The sequence below is a fragment of the Ambystoma mexicanum genome, chromosome 11 (genome assembly GCF_040938575.1).
Source record: "Ambystoma mexicanum isolate Mex_15411 chromosome 11, UKY_AmexF1_1, whole genome shotgun sequence".
In the NCBI taxonomy this organism is placed as follows: Eukaryota; Metazoa; Chordata; class Amphibia; order Caudata; family Ambystomatidae; genus Ambystoma; species Ambystoma mexicanum.
The window spans coordinates 1,321,890,296-1,321,909,593 of record NC_090934.1 but is presented as its reverse complement, the minus strand read 5'-3'; the positions used below and the strand labels follow the sequence as shown (position 1 = coordinate 1,321,909,593).

General features: G+C 44.4%; 1 protein-coding gene across 1 annotated transcript in view; it reads right to left on the bottom strand.

Annotated features, from left to right (window-relative positions):
* The window catches only part of LEO1 (LEO1 homolog, Paf1/RNA polymerase II complex component), an 892,878-nt gene that overhangs the window by 19,465 nt on the left and 854,115 nt on the right, over positions 1-19,298 (bottom strand). The window contains exon 11 of the mRNA XM_069624834.1: positions 19,152-19,255. Coding sequence (XP_069480935.1) covers positions 19,152-19,255 — 104 coding nt within the window. The remainder of the gene's footprint in view (positions 1-19,151; positions 19,256-19,298) is intronic.

The window sequence follows — 19,298 nt, the reverse complement described above, 5'->3', positions numbered from 1 at the left end:
TAGTCTGTCCTTTTACCCCATTGTATCTAGTACAACCGTTTATTCCCATAGCGCTCGCTTACAACCTATCACCACCTCCTTCGCCAATATCAAACCATGCTAGGCCCCTTACTAATCATCATGTACCCATTTTGTGCAACACTCAATACTGTACCCTGTACGGGAGGCGCTTTCATCTCGCAGGGTATAGGTCTCTTCAGAATAGGCTGCCACCGTCATCACCCCATCCACTGCCCCCCTCTCCCTTCCTATTGACTAACTCACCACCTCCCTCCACCCCCCAGGAACAGGAAACTAACTACCTCCATATAGCTAATCCTAAGCCTACCACCGGCACTTGCCTGCCACCCTCCAAGTACACTGCAACCACAGCAAATTCCAGCAGCAGAATCACTCAGTAGATTAAGGTCAGATACCAAATATTGCCACACAAGTACCAGTACGGTGCCAACCACTCCTAAATAACAAAATTAACTTTATGCCCAGGACACGTCAACTAAAGACACCCCCCAAAGATATAGCGCAACGCACCAGAGACTCCAAAGACCCACAAACTGCAACTACAGTCCCAAAGCCCCTAACAAATCTTACACCTAAGTTTACTGGTTCGCTCATCAATGCACATTCACTTGGAGCCCATGGCATTGAGATCCACAATCTGATTATTGACCAACAACTAGACATCCTAATTGTTACAGAAACCTGGCTACACCCAGCCTCAGGCCCTCTGCCAGCCCTCGCCATACCACCGGCTTTAACATTCTCAAGACCGACATATCTAGTGCACAAGGAGGCGGAATCGCCATAATAGCCAAATCAACCCTGCAATTTAGGGCATGCCCCCACGAAGAATTAGATGGATACAAACTTCTCCTAGCTAAATTCACCTCCAACCCTAAAACCACAACTAACTTTTTGTTATATTTAGATCACCTAACAAAAACACTTCACCTAAACTAGACATCCCTCTCTTACTCACCCCTCACATCAAGCCGAACACCAGATTTATCATCCTCTGTGACATTAACCTAGGCTATAACGATCAGCATGACAACAAAGCTACAGACTTCGATGCGGCTCTCAAAGAAATTAACTTCTCTCAATTAGTAAATGCACCTACCCATATCGACAAGGTATAACACTCGACTGGATCCTCAACCTCAACTCTCAAGTATCCATCAACTACATTTTACCCCTTAACTGGACTGATCACTATATTATCAACTTCACAATAACCAATAGCGATACAAACCATCCTATAACCAAATTAACAGATTCCTACGAAACCAGAAATATCAGAAAACTTAGTGGACAACCACTCTCCTATACTAAGTGAAGCCCTGCCACCACCATGTTAACGAGTAACAATCCCAATTACCTGGCAGATTGTTACCAGAAATGTCTACCACCATTACTCAGTAGCACCTATCACAACTAAAACTTTACGCGTTGATACACACAAAAGTTTTTAGTTTAATGATGAATTAGTAAATTTCAGATGGAAAAAAACATCCCTCAAGCACATTCACAAAAAAATAATACTCTAGACTCAGCAAATGCCTAAACATTGGAACGCACTCCCGATAGATATCAAAACTGAAGAGTCATTCCAATGCTTTAAAAAATCCCTAAAAACGAGGTTATTTAACCAATTCTAACCGATTAGACCCTGCTCTACTAATTTGAGCTTTTTCCTCATCTGAATAGTACAACCCAGACAATGTTAACAACTGCTTCTTTACCTTATAACTATTGTGTGAATAGTTTAATTGATGTAATAATGATTGTGTAATTCTTTATTCTCGCTTTATTGATGTATCTTTGTATAATAACCATGATGTTTGTAGCTACGCTGTGATACCTCAGGGTCTGGGCATATAACAAATGTATATTAAATGAATTAATTACGAACAAGTCATCCAACTAACTCAAGGTCCTTCCTTCCAACCAAGCAGCCACAGAGTTATTAGGCCTAATCTCTACCAAATATTTGCCAACAAAGCAGCAGCTTTTGTTCCTGGCTTGAGGTTTTCTTAGTAAGTACAAAAGACGAGGTGTTTAATCCTACCTGCAAGCTGATGGAGCTGGGTAAAATTACAATTTTATGTTTAATCAGCTTGATGGGAATAGAATATCTGTATGATTTTGCTGCAGTGAGTAAAACCTGGATTAAATAAGAAACATTTAGCTATTACATCTATTTCATACCTTGGACGTTACGATGATTAAACTCCATCTTTTCTTTGGGAACCACTGTATATAACAAGATGATGTACGACAAGGATAGCTCATGCTTTAACCTATTTGCTTGCGTTCAATAGGGTTGTGCCTTTGTTTGGGAGAATTCTCAGAAATTTGCTAATTGCTCTCCAATTTAGAGCCCCACCCCCAGCTCTTTTGCTGGACTTCAGGACTTTTCATTTCTAATCTAGAGGGAGTGAGCCCATCATCTCACCCTCTCATGTATTTTTAATGTGATTTGGACAATGTGTTTCTTTTAACTTTGGAGTCTGACAAACTCCATAGGCGGCATCTTTACATTGTGACACACAGCACCTTCAGTGCAGTGGCACAGGGAAGTCTCTTAGATTTCCCAAAGGTTTAAATACCTTCTCTTGGATAAACTACTGTTTCCAAGAGCAGTGAAGTGAAATTGACTTTACTTACATTTTGTAACTTTCTAGACCCAGCACACACTATTTTACCATAGGGTGCTGGAGGGGTTACGTAGTATCCCCTTTGCCTAGTTTCTCATGTAACAGTTTTATGTTACACTTTCTACAATGACTGGCTGGTGTCAGTGATTCAATTATTACTACCATTGTGTGTTTTTACTGTGGGCTGCAATGGCAGCCTTGGTAAAGCACCCATGGGTGTCCATTGTGTCAAAATGGCAGCAGTCTTCTTTTTTCGTCATTTCTTGATGGAAAGGTCCTTCTTAAGATTTACTCTGAGCAAAACCAGGTTTGGTATCTGTTAGTTTTGTCTTTGGTGGGGTTCCCGAGTGAAAGACGCCTGTGACTCCAGTACGTCTGGCAGGGGCAGGAAGTGAGGGAGGTGCCCGAAACTCCCTGTGCTAAATCCCCTTTGTTACAGGAATGCATCCAAAGGTGATTGGCCAGCTGGCTGTCCGGCAAGGACAGCCACCCTGCTGTGTGATTGACAGCTAGGCTGGAATTAATGGGAGAAACCTGCATAAAAGGCAAGGCTTTTGGGCTTGGAAGGCAGAGTCGACCACTGGATGAAGGAATCCGAAGAAGAACTTGGAAGAGATGCCTGCTGCAACTCCTGGACTGTTGGTTTGCCCGGTGAAGCCCTGCTGCCGTGCTGAAGCTTCGAATTCACCTCAACTAGAGAAGCCCTGCAAGGACGACTTCTTCCTTTTAGGTGGTCGGACCAATCCACTCTAAAGTAAGCCCGTCTGGACATCCCCTCGAAGCTGGTTGTATTTCCACTGGTGCTGCTGCTGGAACTGAAGTGCCTGGGAGAGGAACACCAGATTGTGTGTGTTGCTTTTAAGTCGGACCCGAGCGATGGGAAGATCCTTCGAACATCCCTGATGCAGGACTGACCAAGCCTGAACCACCTCAACAGTGTTGGACCCCAGTAGCAAGGAAAGTCTGAAGTGGTATCCGAGAACCACATCGTTGCTATTTGCTGTCAGACACAAGGAGCTGAAACACTGAAGAAACACTGAATTGAGGTTTGCCCATTGCTGCCTCTGACCGTCCCATTACACAGCAAGAGTCCCCAGATGTCCTTCCTCTTGTCCCCACGACTGAGGCTCAGGAAAAAGCAGGAACTACAGAGCTGTACAGGAACAGAAGCCAGCTGAAACCATTCCCTCTAACCAGAGGTACTGTAAAGACTAAGAGAACTTACCTCTTGTTGTGTAGCCTTGCTTACTCTCAGTTGAGACCTGTCCTGGGGTCATTTGCAGGTACCCAAGACAGGTCTCAACTGAGACCCGGTTGCTAAAGCTTTGCCCCTCACAAGCCTCCTAAGCTTGTGGCTCTTCAAGTGTTCCATTTTCTACAAACATTTTCAAGAACATTGTGCAAGACGTTTTACCTACCTGCAAAGAGGATCTTCAGCTTCCCTTGACATTGTGCAATTAACATTGGCTGTCCTGGCTCCCTGAGAGACTCCCCTTTACCTTTGACTGCACTTTATTTTTTCCCCAGGAAACGGTTAATTTACTCTGCATTGGAAGGTACAAAAAGTACTTACCTGTTTGCGAATTAGTTAAGCATTGTTTTATTGCTCCATTCTATCTTTTGCACCAAACTCAGTATTGCTCTAAATGTACCAGTGATAAATCAATGTGCACAGTGGCCTAGCTATTTAAGTCACCTGAGGGTGTAGGAAGTGTCTGTGTCATCAACAAATAAGGGTCCTGTATGTCAGATGGTCCTTCAGGTAAATAACATCTATATAATCAAAACAATGGATCGTGGTAGCGAGGCTGGATTAATTTACTACTCATTCAAAAATCTTTACCAAAAATGTATTTTACACAATTTAATTCAAGGAAATCTTCATCATAAAATGTATGAATACTGTACAAAACAAATTTTCTTTCACACATCTGCTGTTTACCACCTGACAAACCCATTCGTACCTACATGCATACACTCTTACACAAGTATTTCTAGTGAACAGAATAAATAGCCATCAATGCGGCCTTTCTTGTCACTTCAACTCCACACTTCTATTATTTTGTTGCACCCTTCTTTCCCAAAATGTGCACAAAAGTCTAATGTTCTCATATAGACTCCATCTGTCTGCATATGTTTGTCGGTAGATGGCCCACTAATATGGCCTGGTGACTTTTTGACCACCTTCAGGACAAAGTCCGGGAATGAACAGCATAGATAAGTCACTGATTGTGTGGCTTCTCTCTGATGTTTTTGGAGTGGTCTTGAGCGAACCAAGGAATCCGGTTTTACAGAACACTTGGGATTCATCTCCCTATACTTGCGCAATCACCACCAACTAGGAAGTGGAGGTAGTATGATACCGTTGAAGGGTTGAAGACATCTTCCACCAATATATAGAAACAGTAGTGCGGATATGTTCATTCCCGGAGTTTGTCCTGTAGGTGGTCAAAAAGTCACCAGGCCATAGTAGTGGGCCATCTACCGACCGAAACATATGTAGACAGAGGGAGTCTATATGAGAACATTGGACTTTTGTGCAGATTTTGAGAAAAGAAGGGTGCACCAAAATAATAGAAGGAGTTAAAGTGACAAGAAAGACAACTACCAAATCGGTTTATTCTGTTCACTAGAAATACTTGTGTAAGAGTGTATGAATGTAGGTACGAATGGGTTTGTCAGGTGGTAAACAGCAGATGTGTGAAATAATATTTGTTTTGTACGGTATTCATACATTTTATGATAAAGATTTCCTTGAATTACATTTTTGTAAAATACATTTTTGAATGAGTAGTAAATTAATCCAGCCTCGCTACCACGGTCCATTGTTTTGATTATATAGAAGTGTCTGTGTGCCATCCCCAATGGGTATCTTCTGATTGAGAGAAACAGAGTGTGTTGTGAAGTGTATTTTAATTGTTACATATATTGCTGCCTTCTGAAGAAGGCTTATAAAACTGACTGTGAAATACATTAATAATTGTTTTATCAAGAAATATTAAGTGTCAGTGTTTATTTGAATAACTGTTACTGCGAAGCTCTGTGTTACAACATTACTGCTCACATTGACCCCTCTTGAGATAAGCCTGGCTGCTTAGCCACACTACCAACATGTGTGGTTCAGACTCATACCAAAGGTTGGGTCCCTATTGCCAGGAGGTCAAGGTTATTGTCGTGCACCCAAAGCGTACTGCATACAATCTTGCCCAACACTGGTGGCAGCAGTGCAATATATTCTAGAGTTGTTAAATACAGTGTTTGTTTTTCTTTCGTTCAACTAAAAACCTTCACAAGGCTCAACTCCACTAGCATAGCAATTGTTATGGGTCTAATGCGGATAGCTTCAAGCAGGAAACCCTGATCATTCTAACAGTAGATCAAATGAAAGATGTGTAGGATCAGGAATCTCTCCGTTAAAGGAAAGAAAAATGAAGTGATTACAAGGTTGTTAGATCACCAAAGGATGAGTAGTAGGCCTGTAACTCCTACCAATTCAGAAAATGTGGAAAATGATAATGAGGATTATAATGCAGAGTAACTCTATTGTTTTAGAAGTGCCAGAGGAGGGAGAGGAGTCCCAGGATAGGAACCCCTCTATGCCTCAGCCTGCCCTTTTGCCTCAACCTTTGTCCACTGGGACCCCCAATAGCTCCATCAATGAGCCCAGAATGTGTCTCTTCAAACAATGAGATTTGAATTGGAATTCAAAAGAATACAGGCTCAAGCTGAAGCCAAACATCAGGACATCAAACTCCGGGAACTAGAAATGCAACATGCCCTTGAAATGAAAAAAAATGTCTCTTGAATATGTTTCTATCCCAGAGTCCTTTAGGTCTTCCAGTCCAAAGAGGCCTCACCTGCCCACAGAAGCATTGAGTATGTATGAGGCCGAACTTTATATTTTGGATTGGTTGAGTGCTTTTGAATACAATCATGGGATTCAGGGTCTCACAGGGAATCATTTGATTCCTTGGCTTTTGTCTAGGCTCCCCCAGGTTTCAACTGATGCTGTAATGGAGGTGGGGGAACTTGAAAGATTTGAGTATGAGAATGTGAAACTAGCTTTGATAGCTAGATTTGGGAAAACTCATTCCCAGTACCTTAAGAGGTTTAGGACCCTCAAAAAGACTGTTGGTACCCCTTGGGCTACCTGGGTGTGTAAATGTTTAAAAAAGATGAATGGATGGGTTAAGAACTACCTTTGAAGGAATGAGAAATCTGTTTTTGTTGGAATCTATTTTTGATGCCTGCTATCCTGAGCTGGGACAGCATTTGGTTGACTCTAAAGAAATAGATCCCAAGTTAGCAAAAGCTGCTGACTTGTGGTTTGCCAACAAGGCTACTCTCAAGGATTCGGGGTCCACTCACAAAAAGGATGAGGGGAAGCAGCACAAGAAAGATAAAAAAAGAGATTTTTAAATCCAACCACCCAAAAGAGGGCCACAAACCTAAGAAGGGTAAGCCATATGGGAAACAAGGTCAGACTAGTGAAACCTCTGGTTCCACACTGGAGGGAGGTCAGCAGAAGCCCCCATTCCAGAAAACATTTGGAAAATGTTATACTTGTGGGTCAACTGACCATGTGAAAGGGGATCCCAGATGCAAGGGTAAACCTTCAGGGGTCCACACTGCCACCTTAGCCTTCATTCCTGAGGGATAAGTACATATGGCAAGTGGAAACTTTCATCTATTGGCTGAAGACCCCGTTGGAGTCTCTGCCAGTGTTTCTTTAGTGTCCCTGGGTCTGTGGGAACAGCAGAATGTAGATGTGTATAACTATTCCAGATAACAACAAAGAATATTACAAGGACAGTGTACTTGTTAATGGTCAGGAGACCACTGCCATTAGAGACACTGGGGGCCAGCATTACTATAGTGGACAAAACCTTTTTCAAACCGGAGGATGTTGCCAAGGCACCCAAAGGTCCCACTAAGCTTGCTGGAGACCCGATGCAGATGGTTCCAATATTACCATCTCTCATCCAGTGCAACAATATGACTGTAAGAATACCTGTCAGTGTTTAGAATGAGGTGCCTGGGAGAGGCCTGTTGGGGAATGACTTAAAAACTCTTGGAGTTGTATCAAACACCCCCAGGCCTCCAAGTAAAAGGAAACAGGAACAGACTAGGAAGGCCAGCGAGCACAGTTTAGATAACTCTCAATGGGTTGTTACAGACGTACCTATAAGATCCAGTCTACAGGAAGAACCAAACTACTTCCAGGAAGAAAGAGACAAAGGGGAAACCCATGGTCTCAGGAAGAAAGAAAAGTATCACCCTTGTGCACAAAACAAGAACATCCCTGAGAGGACAGTCCAAGGTCACACCTTTGACTCCTCCACCAGCTGAGGCTGAGTGGGAGGACCAACCAGAGCATGGTGAAACAGTTACTGGTGAAACAGAACTGGAAGAAGACCTTCCCCCTGTTGGAGATCTGGATCCTGAAGACCATAATGAACTGCAGACTTTGCTTGCAGAAGGTGGCTCCTGTAGGGCAAACTTCAGCAGAAGTCAAAGAGAGAGTGTCCTACTCTTGAAGGACTCCACCAACAGGCAGCTTCCCAGCTGGGGAAGCACATGCTGTACTGGGAGGATGGCCTCATTTACAGTGAGCCTTTAGAGTCTACCCCAGGGGACTACAGAAGACTTGTAGTGCCTCAGGAAGGGAGACCCCAGTGTCTACGGTTAGCCAATGAGTTTACTGTAGCTGTTGACTTAAGTTCCAAGAAGGAAAGCATTTCTCTTTATTTCTACTGGCCTAAGATGGGGTCTGATGTAGATAAATTCTGTAGAAGCTGTCACACTCGTCAGACATCTGGCAAGAGTGGAGCCAAGAACATGCCACCCTTGGTGCCTCTCCCAGTGGTGGGAGTTCCTTTTGAGAGGGTATGGATTGACATGTTTGGTCCCCTAGACGCTCCCACATCTTCAGGCAACCGATTTATATTGGTTGTGGTATATGATGCGACCAAGTATCCTGAAGCAATACCTATGAGAACTGTTACTGCTCAGGCAGTGGCTAAGGCCCTACTTGGTATTTATACCAGGGTAGGTTTTCCTGAGGAAGTTATCTCAGACAGGGGGACCAATTTTATGTTCTCAACAGCCTACCATCCCCAAACCAATGGGTTGGCAGAGAGGTTTCATAGAAATATGAAGAGCAGGATAAGTGCTTTAGAAGAACCCCTTAGAAGAAAGTCGGAATATCTACTGGCATGCTTTCTCTTTGCTTATAGAAAAGTCCCTCAAGAAGGGGTTGGCTTCAGCCCCTTTGAGCTCCTCTATGGTCATCCGGTTAAGGCCATTGCCTAGCTAAGTACAAGCTGTACGAGACTGGGCCACCCCCGCTACTCGAACACAAGTGAGAGCCTTTCTAGGTCTCTCAGGTTACTATAGGAACTTCATAGAGAACTATGGGAATGGAATGAGAGTGCACTAAGGCATTTGAAGGACTTAAGAAAGCCCTTTGTCAAGCTCCAGTCTTAAGAGGAGCTGACTACAAACAACCCTTTATTGTACAAACCAATGCTTCCAATACAGGTATAGGTGCAGTTCTGAGTCAGCTGGATGGGAAAGGCAGGGAAAACCCTATCTACTTCATCAGTAGAAAACTGAAGGACCCTGAAACAAGGTAGGCAACCATAGAACGTGAATGTGTTCTATGAATGTGAGCCATTTGAACTGTCTGGCTCCAACCCCACAGACTCCAAGGCCATCTCTGCCATCTAGTCCATCATCCATTCGTAGGTGAGCCAGAATTTCATGGCTCTGAATGTTGATTAAACCGAGATCCTCATTGCAGGATCAAGTCATGTTAAAAAAAACCTAAGGAATATGCCTCATTTACTATTGTCAATGTGTCTATTCCAGTGGCCCAAACGTTAAGACTCTTGGCGTCGCCATTGACGCTGAGCTCTCAATGTGCTTGCATCTGCCCTTGTTAATTCCAGGTTAGACTATTGCAATAGTCTCCTTGCATGCACGTCGGCAGCTAATATAGCCATGCTCCAGAAGACCCAAAATGGTGCAGTCCGAGCAGTCCTTGGTCTACCCAGGCATTCTTCTATTACTGAAACCAGGAAAAAATTGCACTGTTTGCCCATCAAGCAAAGGGTATCCTTCAAGATACTCACTCTTACATTGAAATGCCTGATTGACTCTGCACCCACCTACCTGAGACTGCATTAATCGCTATGTCCCTGGTCGATCACTCAGGTCTACCGAGCAGGCCAGGCTTAGTTAGCCTCGCTTTCGCTCAGTCAAATTTGGCAAAACCATCTTCAGTGTCACTGCCCCTGCTCTCTGGAACTCTCTACCTCTTCATCTTAAGATGTCCCCCTCAATGATCAATTAAAAAAAAAAAAAAAATTAGGACCCATCTCTTCAACACTCCTTAGTCTTTGCTAAACTGTCTTTTTTCAGATGTCTGCTCCTCAATTTTCTCTCTGTGTCACTGTTTTGTTTGTTTTATGAGCACCATGAGGCCTCTGGGCGATTTTGGCGCGTTACTAAGAATTGAAATAAATAAATATAAATAAATAAAATTGCATGGCCTTTGAAAAAGTTTAGACCATACTTGTATGGATCTACTTTTGTAATTCACACTGACCACCAACCCTTGAGATGGTTAATGCAGATAAAGGGGGAGAATCCTAAATTGTCAAGATGGTCATTCAGTGTTAGGCAAGATTGTATGCAGTACCCTTTGGGTGCACTACAACAACCCTGACCTCCTGGCAATAGGAACCAAACCTTTGGTATAAGTCTGTACTACACAGGTAATTATTTTTTCATTCATTTATTCAGATTTGTAGAGCGCGCATCAGCCCGGGGAAAATTGTGGCGCTTGTTACAGACATGTCTTAGTTACATAGAATACATAGTTCACACACAATAAGTTATTTACAGTGGTAGATATGAAATGTGTACAAATTTGCGATGCAGTGTATTTACATAGGTTGATGATTGACATATCTTATTGGGCAAGGACAGAGGTCTTCAGAAATCTACGGGAGTGAGGTTTCCGCTCTAATGTCTGCAGGAAGGGCATTCCAGGTCTTGGCAGTAATGTAGGGGAAGCTTAGGCCACCGGCTTTGGCTTTTTTGATGCATGGGATGTAGAGTAAGTTGGTGTATTGCGTTCTGGTGGGACGGGAGGAGGAGAGTTTGGAGATAGTCTTTGATAGATAGGACGGGCCGGAGAGAGAGAGGCATTTGTGTGTAAGAGTGAGGATTTTGAGCGCGATCCGCTCTTTGACCGGGATCCATTGGGCTGAGTGTCTGGCATGGGAGATGTGCTCTCTTCTTGGGATGCTGAGAACGGCCCGGAGAGCATTGTTCTGAGTGACTTGAAGTCAGTTTAGGTTTTTTGTTGATGTGCCTGCTAGGAGGGCATTGCAATAGTCCAGTTTGGTTCCAATGGTTGCTCTAGCTATGGAGAGGCAGTTGGGTTTAGAGAGGTTTGGCTTGATGGCGTTTAAGTTTGGTGGTATGCGCCGAAGAGGAGGTGATTGCGCTGACTTGCCTGGTCATAGATAGTGAGGAGTCTAGGTATACTCCCAGTGTCTTTACAGCTGAGGATACGGGGATGGTGGAGTTGTCAATGGAGAAGTTAGCGTACAGTTTGTCCAGGGTGCTCTGTTGACCTAATATCATGATTTCAGTCTTCTCTCCATTTAGGTAGAGGCCATTAACTGCCATCCAGGCCTGGATCATGGAGTAGATCGTGTGGAGTGCCTTGGCGTCTTCGTGGTATGAGCCTGAGAGGGGTAGAAGTACCTGAATGTTGTCCGCGTAGTTCATATATGTGATCCCGTATGAGTCGTGTTTGTCAAAAAGAGGCTTAGTGAACAAGTTGTAGAGTGTGGGTGCAGTGCAAGATCCTTGAGGGACTCTGCAGTGGATTGTCGTGGGGGTGGCGGTGGCAATGTCCGAAAAGACTTTCACGGCTCTTCCCTCTAGGAAGGAAGAGACCCAGAGGGCTGATTCTCTCGAGAAGTTGGCAGAGTGAGTGAGGTGTGATGTGAGGGTCTTGTGGTCAACCAGATCGAAAGCGGCTGAGAGATCTAGAAGGAGCGGAAGGGCTGGCTTGCCCTTGTCCATGATTTGAGTGATCTGATTCTTTAGATCCACCAGGGCTGTTTCTGTGCCGTGTCTTTTCCGGAAACCTGATTGCCTGGTCCCGAGGATGGAGTGGGTTTCAAGAAAGTGTTGGATATGGCAGTGTGCGGCCTTGTCCAGCAGTTTCAGGCGGAATGGCACTGTGGTTATTGGTCTGTAGTTGTTGGGTTGTAGAGGGTCGAGTGTAGATTTTTTTAGGAGGGGCCGGACCAAGGCCTCTTTGAGACTCGCTGGGATGATGCCTGTTTTAAAAGACGCATTGATGAATGCTGTAAAGAGCGGCGCAAAGCAGTCTGCGCAGTCTTTGACGAGTTTTGGTGGGCAAGTATCGTCTTTGCAGGGGGATGGTTTGAGATTTTTTAGTAGATTGATGACTTCAGGTTCGTGATGTCCCTGAAGAAGTCAGGTATGGTGGGCTTGGACGAGGTGGATGGGGTATTGGTAGGCTTGGTTCCTCTCTGTTGGGGTAATGCTTTGCAATGGTCTTTGATTTTCTTTTGGAGAAGGTCAATTTTGTGTAGCATGGCAGCTTGAATGCTCGCACACCAGGCTTTATCTTTGGTTATTTCCTCCTGTTTATTAGGAGGGGAGAGGAGCTCATTGAAAATGGTGAAGATCTCTTTAGAATGTGATTTGGCATTAGAGATACGTGTATTGAAGGCGTTGGCTTTGGCAGTGGTGATGGCTGTTTTGTATTGGTGAGAGATTGAGTTGAATATGTTTTTGGAGCTACTGCAGGGGTTGGATTGCCAGTTTTTTAGATCGCCTCTTTTTTGGGAGCGTATTGAGTGCAGTTCTTCAGTGAACCATGAGTTGGAATGTAGTGATTTCTTTTCTTTTTTCCATTCGAGTGGTGCTATTTCATTGATGGTTTTAGTAACGACATCTTTGTAGATGTCAGCTAGAATATTGGGGTCATTGGCGAAAGGGGGTGCTAGTTTGCGTGCTAGGTAGCGTGTTGAGCAGCCAGGCTTTTCTCAAGAGGGGTCAATATGAGCTTTAGGGGAATTACACAGAGATTCACAGTGACAAGTATTCAAATAAACTCTTACACACAAGGTTTCTTGATTAAACAATTATTAATTTAACAGTAAGTTTGAGTAAGCCTTCTTCAGAAGGGGCAATATAATAGTAATACAAAAATACACTCCAAAATACACACTCTTAGTTTCTCTAAATCAGCAAATGCCCATTTGGGATGGCACACAAACACTTCCTACACCCTCAGGTGACTTAAATAGCTAGCACACTGTGGACATTAATATATCACTGTTGCATGCAGAGCAATACTTAGGAGTATGTCAAAGAAAAAGGTTATTAGAACAGAACAAGAGATCACACAAATATTCTGAAGCAGGTAATTACTTTTGGAAACCCCCAATGCAAAGTAAGTTAACTCCTTCCTGGTAGGAAGGCAGAAACACAATCAGAGGGAAGACGAGTCATTCAGGGAGCCAGGTCAAGCCAAAGTCAATTGGACAAAAGTCTGAGTGAGCTGAAGCAATTCTTGCAGGTAGATAAATGTTTTGCACAATGTTTTAGTCTTTGTAGAAAAGAAGAAATCAAAAGCAGGACAAAAGCTGATTAGGCTTGTAAGGAAAAGAAGCTGCTGGCAACTCTACATAAACAACCACAAGTCTAAACTGAGAACAGGTGAGGTTACTAAACAAGAGGTAAGTTCTCTTAGACTTTACAGTACCTTTGGTTAGAAGAATAATAGTTTCAGCTGGCTTCTGTTCCTGTGCAGCTCTGCAGATCCTGTGTTCCTGGGCCTCAGTCATGGGGACAAGAGGGAGGACGTCTGGAGGACTCCTGCACTGCAACGGGACGGTCGGTGACAGAAAAGGACCAACTTCTATTCAGTGGCACTTCGCGTTTTCAGCTCCTCGCATCTCAGCAACACAGAGGACTCTCGGCTGTCGAGATGGGCTTTCCTTGCATCTGTGGTCCAGCACTCTGTTGAGGTGGCTCAGGCTCGGTCAGTCCTGCTTCCTCAGGAGTCCGGAGGATGTTCCTGGAGCTCATGGCCAACTTAAAATCAACACACACAACCTGGTGTTCCTCTCCCTCTCTCTTCGGTTTCAGCACCAACTGCAGTGGAAATACAACCAACTTCAAGAGGATGTCCAGGTGGGTTACGTTGGAGTTGATAGGTCCCACCAACTCAAGGGTAGAAGTTGTCCTTGTTAGGGAGAATTCTCATAAATGTGCCAATTCCCTTCACATTAGAGACCCCCAGCAACTCTGCTGGATTTTGAGGACTTTCTTTTTTTACCTGGAGAGAGTGTAAGCCTTTTTTCCGCACTCTCTCATGTATTTTGAACGGGTTTTCCTCTTGTGTTCTTTGATTATGGAGTATTAGACAACTCCATAGGAATCCTTTCTTTTGTGTCACAGCACCCTCGGTGCAGTGACACAGGGAAGCCTTTTAGGCTGTCCCAAAGTTCAAATACCTTCTCTGGGATAAACTGTTTCCCAGAGAAAGTGAAGTGAAATTGACCTTACTAGCTTTTTCAAATTCCTAGACCCAGCACATCTTACAATAGAGTGCTGGAGGGGTTACCTAGTATCATCTGTGTCTAGAAACGAATGCAGCAGTCAACTGCTACCCTTTCCTCTCGAAATGGCTGGTGACAGTGGTTTTACAACGAACTACCATGATTTTTCCCGAACGCGAACACCAGTAGCGTTAAATCGCAGGAGCCATGTTTTTTAAGATGGTGTCTGAGCCCCCCTTGCTTAAACAGGTCCTGGTTTTCTTTTTTAGCCATTTCATTTTGGAAAGGTCCTTCTAGAGTTTGTCTCTGCGCGCCAAACCAGGTTTGGTCCCTTTGTTCCTGCGCCTTTGGCGGGCTTCAGGACTGAAGACCGCCTCTGGCGCCCGAGTGTCTGGGGTGGGCAGGAAGTGAGGGAGGTGCCCAAAACTCCCTGTCCGTGGTCTCCTAGGAGACCTAAATGCATCCGGCAAGGACAGCCACCCTGCTGGGTTAGTGGCAGCTAGGCTGGAATGAATGATAGGAAACTGGATAAAAGGCGAGTCTCTTGGCTTGGAAGGCAGAGTCGACCACTGGAAGGAAAGAACCGAAGAAGAGCTGGAAGAGGATGGCTGCTGCAACTGCTGGACCGTTGGTTTGCCCGGTGAAGACCTGCTGCAGGTCCGAATCGCCAAGTTCATCTCGACAGAGAAGCCCTCTAGGGACGACTTATCCCTTTGAGTTGGTGGGACCAATAAACGCGACATTAAGCCACCTGGATACCATTCTCGGAGCTGGTTGTATTTTCCTCAGAGTGCTGCAGGAAACCAAATAACCAGGGAGACGGACCCCAGTTTGTGTGCTTGACTACAGCTACCGGAATTGAAGATTTGCCATTTGCCAGCTTTTTTGCCCGACGTCCTCCCTGTCGCCCCACGACTGAGGCTCAGGAACAGCGAGATCTGCAGGAACTGCCAAGAACAGACGTCTTCAGCGGCATCTTTTTATTCATTGTAAGGTACTGTGAAAACCCGACCGAGAGAACTTGCCTCTCACTGCGAAAGTGCTTGAAACTTTGGAAACTTGCAGGCCTAGTCAACTTGTGACCCAACATATGAATCTTTCTTTTACAAACTACTTCTGAGATCTTTGGTAAAGACGTTTCCGTTTAACTACCACAACTGCCTTATCCTATAGAAGACTTTAGCCCATTGACTTTGGCCTAACCTATTGCATTGAATGGACTCCTCTGGTGAACTCAAACTATTTGCACTGTTTAAAAGTAACTAATCTTTATTAACATATGCCTTTTTGCTCCTCCTTCAAAGTAGTTCAAATGCCTCAGAAACTGATAGTGTGAAGTATTGAAGTATATTTTTGTGTGCTATAGATTGCCTCCTTCTAGATAATGTTTTATAACTGACTGTGAAATAAATTAATACATGTTTTACCAAGAAACCTTGAGTGTAAGAGTTTATTTGAATACTTGTAATTGTAGACCTCTGTGTAACATCATTACAGCTCACATTCCCCTCTTCAGATAAGCCTGGCTGCTGAGCAAAGCTACCAAAACAGGGCTTCTCTAGTTGAGACAAATTCAGAGCTTCAGCACAGCAGCAGGGCTTCATCGGGCAAACCAAGGGTCCAGGAGTTGCAGCAGGTGTCTCTTCCAAGTTCTCCTTCGGATTCCTTCGTCCAGTGGTCAACTCTGCCTTCCAAGCCAAAAAGCCTCACCTTTTATGCAGGTTTCTACCATTCATTCCAACCTAGCTGTCAAGTCACCCAGCAGGGAGAAAAGCACAGGGAGTTTCGGGCACCTCCCTCACTTCCTGCCCCTGCCAGACATACTGGAGCCATAGACGGGTTTCACTCGTGAACCCCGCCAAAGACAAAACAAACAAAGGGACCGAACCTGGTTTGACACGCAGAGTAAATCTCAAGAAGGACCTTCCCACAAAGAAATGGTGAAAAAAGACGACCGGGGCCATTTTGACAAAAATGGCACCCTTGGTTGCTTTACTGCATCTTTGAACGCAGCCCGCGGTAAAAGCACACCACAGTAGTTAAAAGTAAACCACTGCCACCAGCCATTCATCGAGGAAAGGGTAACATCAAAATGTTACATGAGAAGCTAGACAAATGGGATACTAAGTAACCCCTCCAGCACCCTATTGTAAGATAGTGTGTGCAGGGTCTAGAAAGTTACAAATGTAAGTAAGTCAATTTCACTTCACTGCTCTTGGAAACAGTAGTTTATTCAAGAGAAGGTATTTAAAACTTTGGGAAATCTGAAAGACTTCCTTGGGCCCCTGCACTGAAGGTGCTGTGTGACTTAGTATCCCCTTCACCTAGTTTCTCATGTAACATTTTTATGTTACCCTTTCTACAATTAATGGCTGGCGGCAGTGGTTTACTTTTTACTACCATTGAGTTCAATTGCAGCCTTGGTAAAGCACACGTGTGCCCATTTTGTCAAAGCGGCCCCAGTCTTCTTTTTTCGTCATTTCTTGATGGAAAGGTCCTTCTTGAGATTTACTCTGCGCGCCAAACCAGGTTTAGTCCCTTTGTTAATTTTGTCTTTGGCAGGGTTCACGAGTGAAACCCGCCTCTGGCTCCAGTATGTCTCGCAGGGGCAGGAAGTGAGGGAGGTGCCTGAAACTCCTGTACTTAATCCCCTTGGCTACAGGAATGCACCCAAAGGTGATTGGCTTGGCTGTCCGGCAAGGACAGCCACCCTGCTGTGTGATTAACAGCTAGGCTGGAATGAATGGGAGAAACCTTCATAAAAGGCAAGGCTTTTTGGTTTGGAAGGCAGAGCGGCCACTGGACGAAGGAATCTGAAGAAGAACTTGGAAGAGACACCTGCTGCAACGCCTGGACCATTGGTTTGAATGGTGAAGCCCTGCTGCTGTGCTGAAGCTCCGAATTCGCCTCGACTAGAGAAGCACTGCAAGGACGACTTTTCCCTTTGAGTTGTTGGGACCAATCAACTCCAAAGTAAGCCCGTCTGGACATCCTCTCGAAGCTGATTGTATTTCCAGTGCTGCTGCTGTTGGAACCGAAGTGCCAGGGAGAGAAACACCAGAGTGTGTGCGTTGCTTTTAAGTTGGGCCCGAGCGCTAGGAAGATCCTTCGGACTTCCCTGATGCAGGACTGACCAAGCCTGAGCCACCTCAACAGAGTGCTGGACCCCAGAATCAAGGAAAGTCTGAAGTGGTATCCGAGAACCGCAGTGTTGCTATTTGCTGTAAGACATGAGGAGCTGAAACACAGAAGAATCGCTGAATTGAAGTTTGCCCATTGCTGCCGCTGACCGTCCCATTACAAAGCAGGCGTCCCGTCCTCCCTCTTGTCCCCACGACTGAGGCTCAGGAACAACAGGATCTGCAAAGCTGTACAGGAACTGAAGTCAGCTGGAACCATTTCTTCTAACCAGAGGTACTGTAAAATCTAAGAGAACTTACCACTTGACGTGTAGCCTTGTTTGCTCTGATTTGAGGCCTGTCTTTGTTACCTTGCAGAGTTGCTAAAGCATTGCCCCTCACAAGCCTCCCAGCTTGTCGCCCTTGAAGTGTTCTATTTTCTACAAACATTTTTAAAAACATTGTGCAAGACTTTTTCCCTACCTGTAAAGAGGATCTTCAGCTCCCCTTGACATTGTGCAATTAACATTGGCTGTCCTGGCTCCCTGAAAGACTCCTCTTTACCTTTGACTGTGCTTTATTGTTTCCCCAGGAAAGGGTTAATTTAGTCTGCATTAGAAGGTTCAAAAAGTACTTAACTTTTTGCAAATTTGTTAACCATTGTTTTATTCCTCTATTCTATCTTTTGCACCAAACTTAGTATTGCTCTAAATGTACCAGTGATAAATCAATGTCCACCGTGTGCTAGCTATTTAAGTCACCTGAGGGTGTAGGAAGTGTCTGTGTGCCATCGCCAATGGGTATCTTCTGATTTAGAGATACAGTGTGTGTTTTGAAGTGTATTTTAATTGTTACATATATTGCTCCCTTCTGAAGAAGGCTTATTCAACTGACTGTGAAATAAATTAATTGTTTTATCAAGAAACCTTGAGCGTTTTTATTTATTTTGTTTGTGAAACTCTGTCAAATCATTACTGCTCACATTGACCCCTCTTGAGATAAGCCTGGCTGCTCAGCCACACAACCAACCTGTGTAGTTCAGACTTATACCAAAGGTTGGGTCCCTATTTCCAGGAGGTCAAGGTTATTGTAGTGCACCCAAAGGGTACTGCATACAATTTTGCCCAACAGCCTTCATATGCTCAGAGGGATACAAAAAAGGTTCCCTGTGATGAGGTCCCATATATGCGTCTTGACCCATGGAGTTCAGTGGATTTATGTGGTGTTGTGTGGACATGACCCTTTGCGCATGAAACTGATGTACTCGGTGTCAGTAGATGGTGGAGAAATAAGGATTTCATGGTGCCTACAGATTAATTCCTGGTTGCCAGCAAACGGTAGAATAAATGCCCATCAATGATATCTTGTACGTTTCCCATCAGCTGTTGTGCCTTTGTCCTACCATAGTACAAATGATGGGTGCGGAGAATTCAAAGTTGCGTGGGCACAATAGCTCCTACCTGCAACTTCACTTGGGTGTACCTGGGTGGCTGAGATGTTGCAATGCCAGGTTACATACCTCATGAATCATTGGGGCAGCCGTAAAGCTAAATGTCTAGGGAGACTCCATTTGTAGACAAAAAAGAAAAGCTTCAATGTGGGGAAATAAGTGCTCAGAAGCCATGCAAATGGCAAACGTGCCATCATACTAAGGTCCGGCAACATATCATAATACGCATTGGGAGAGAATCTGAACCCTTCTAATAAAAGCATGCACTTATACATCCCTGTAACAGAGCCAGGAAGACAGCACTCACCTCATCATCATCACTGTTGATTTTCTTTGCTTTGAGGAGTCTCTGGGCTTTGTCTTCGTCTGATCCTTCATCGCTGTCCGAAGAATAGATTCTAGCGCGTTCCTCTGAAAAAGACAAGTTCAGTAAGTGCAGCCCCTGGACATTCTT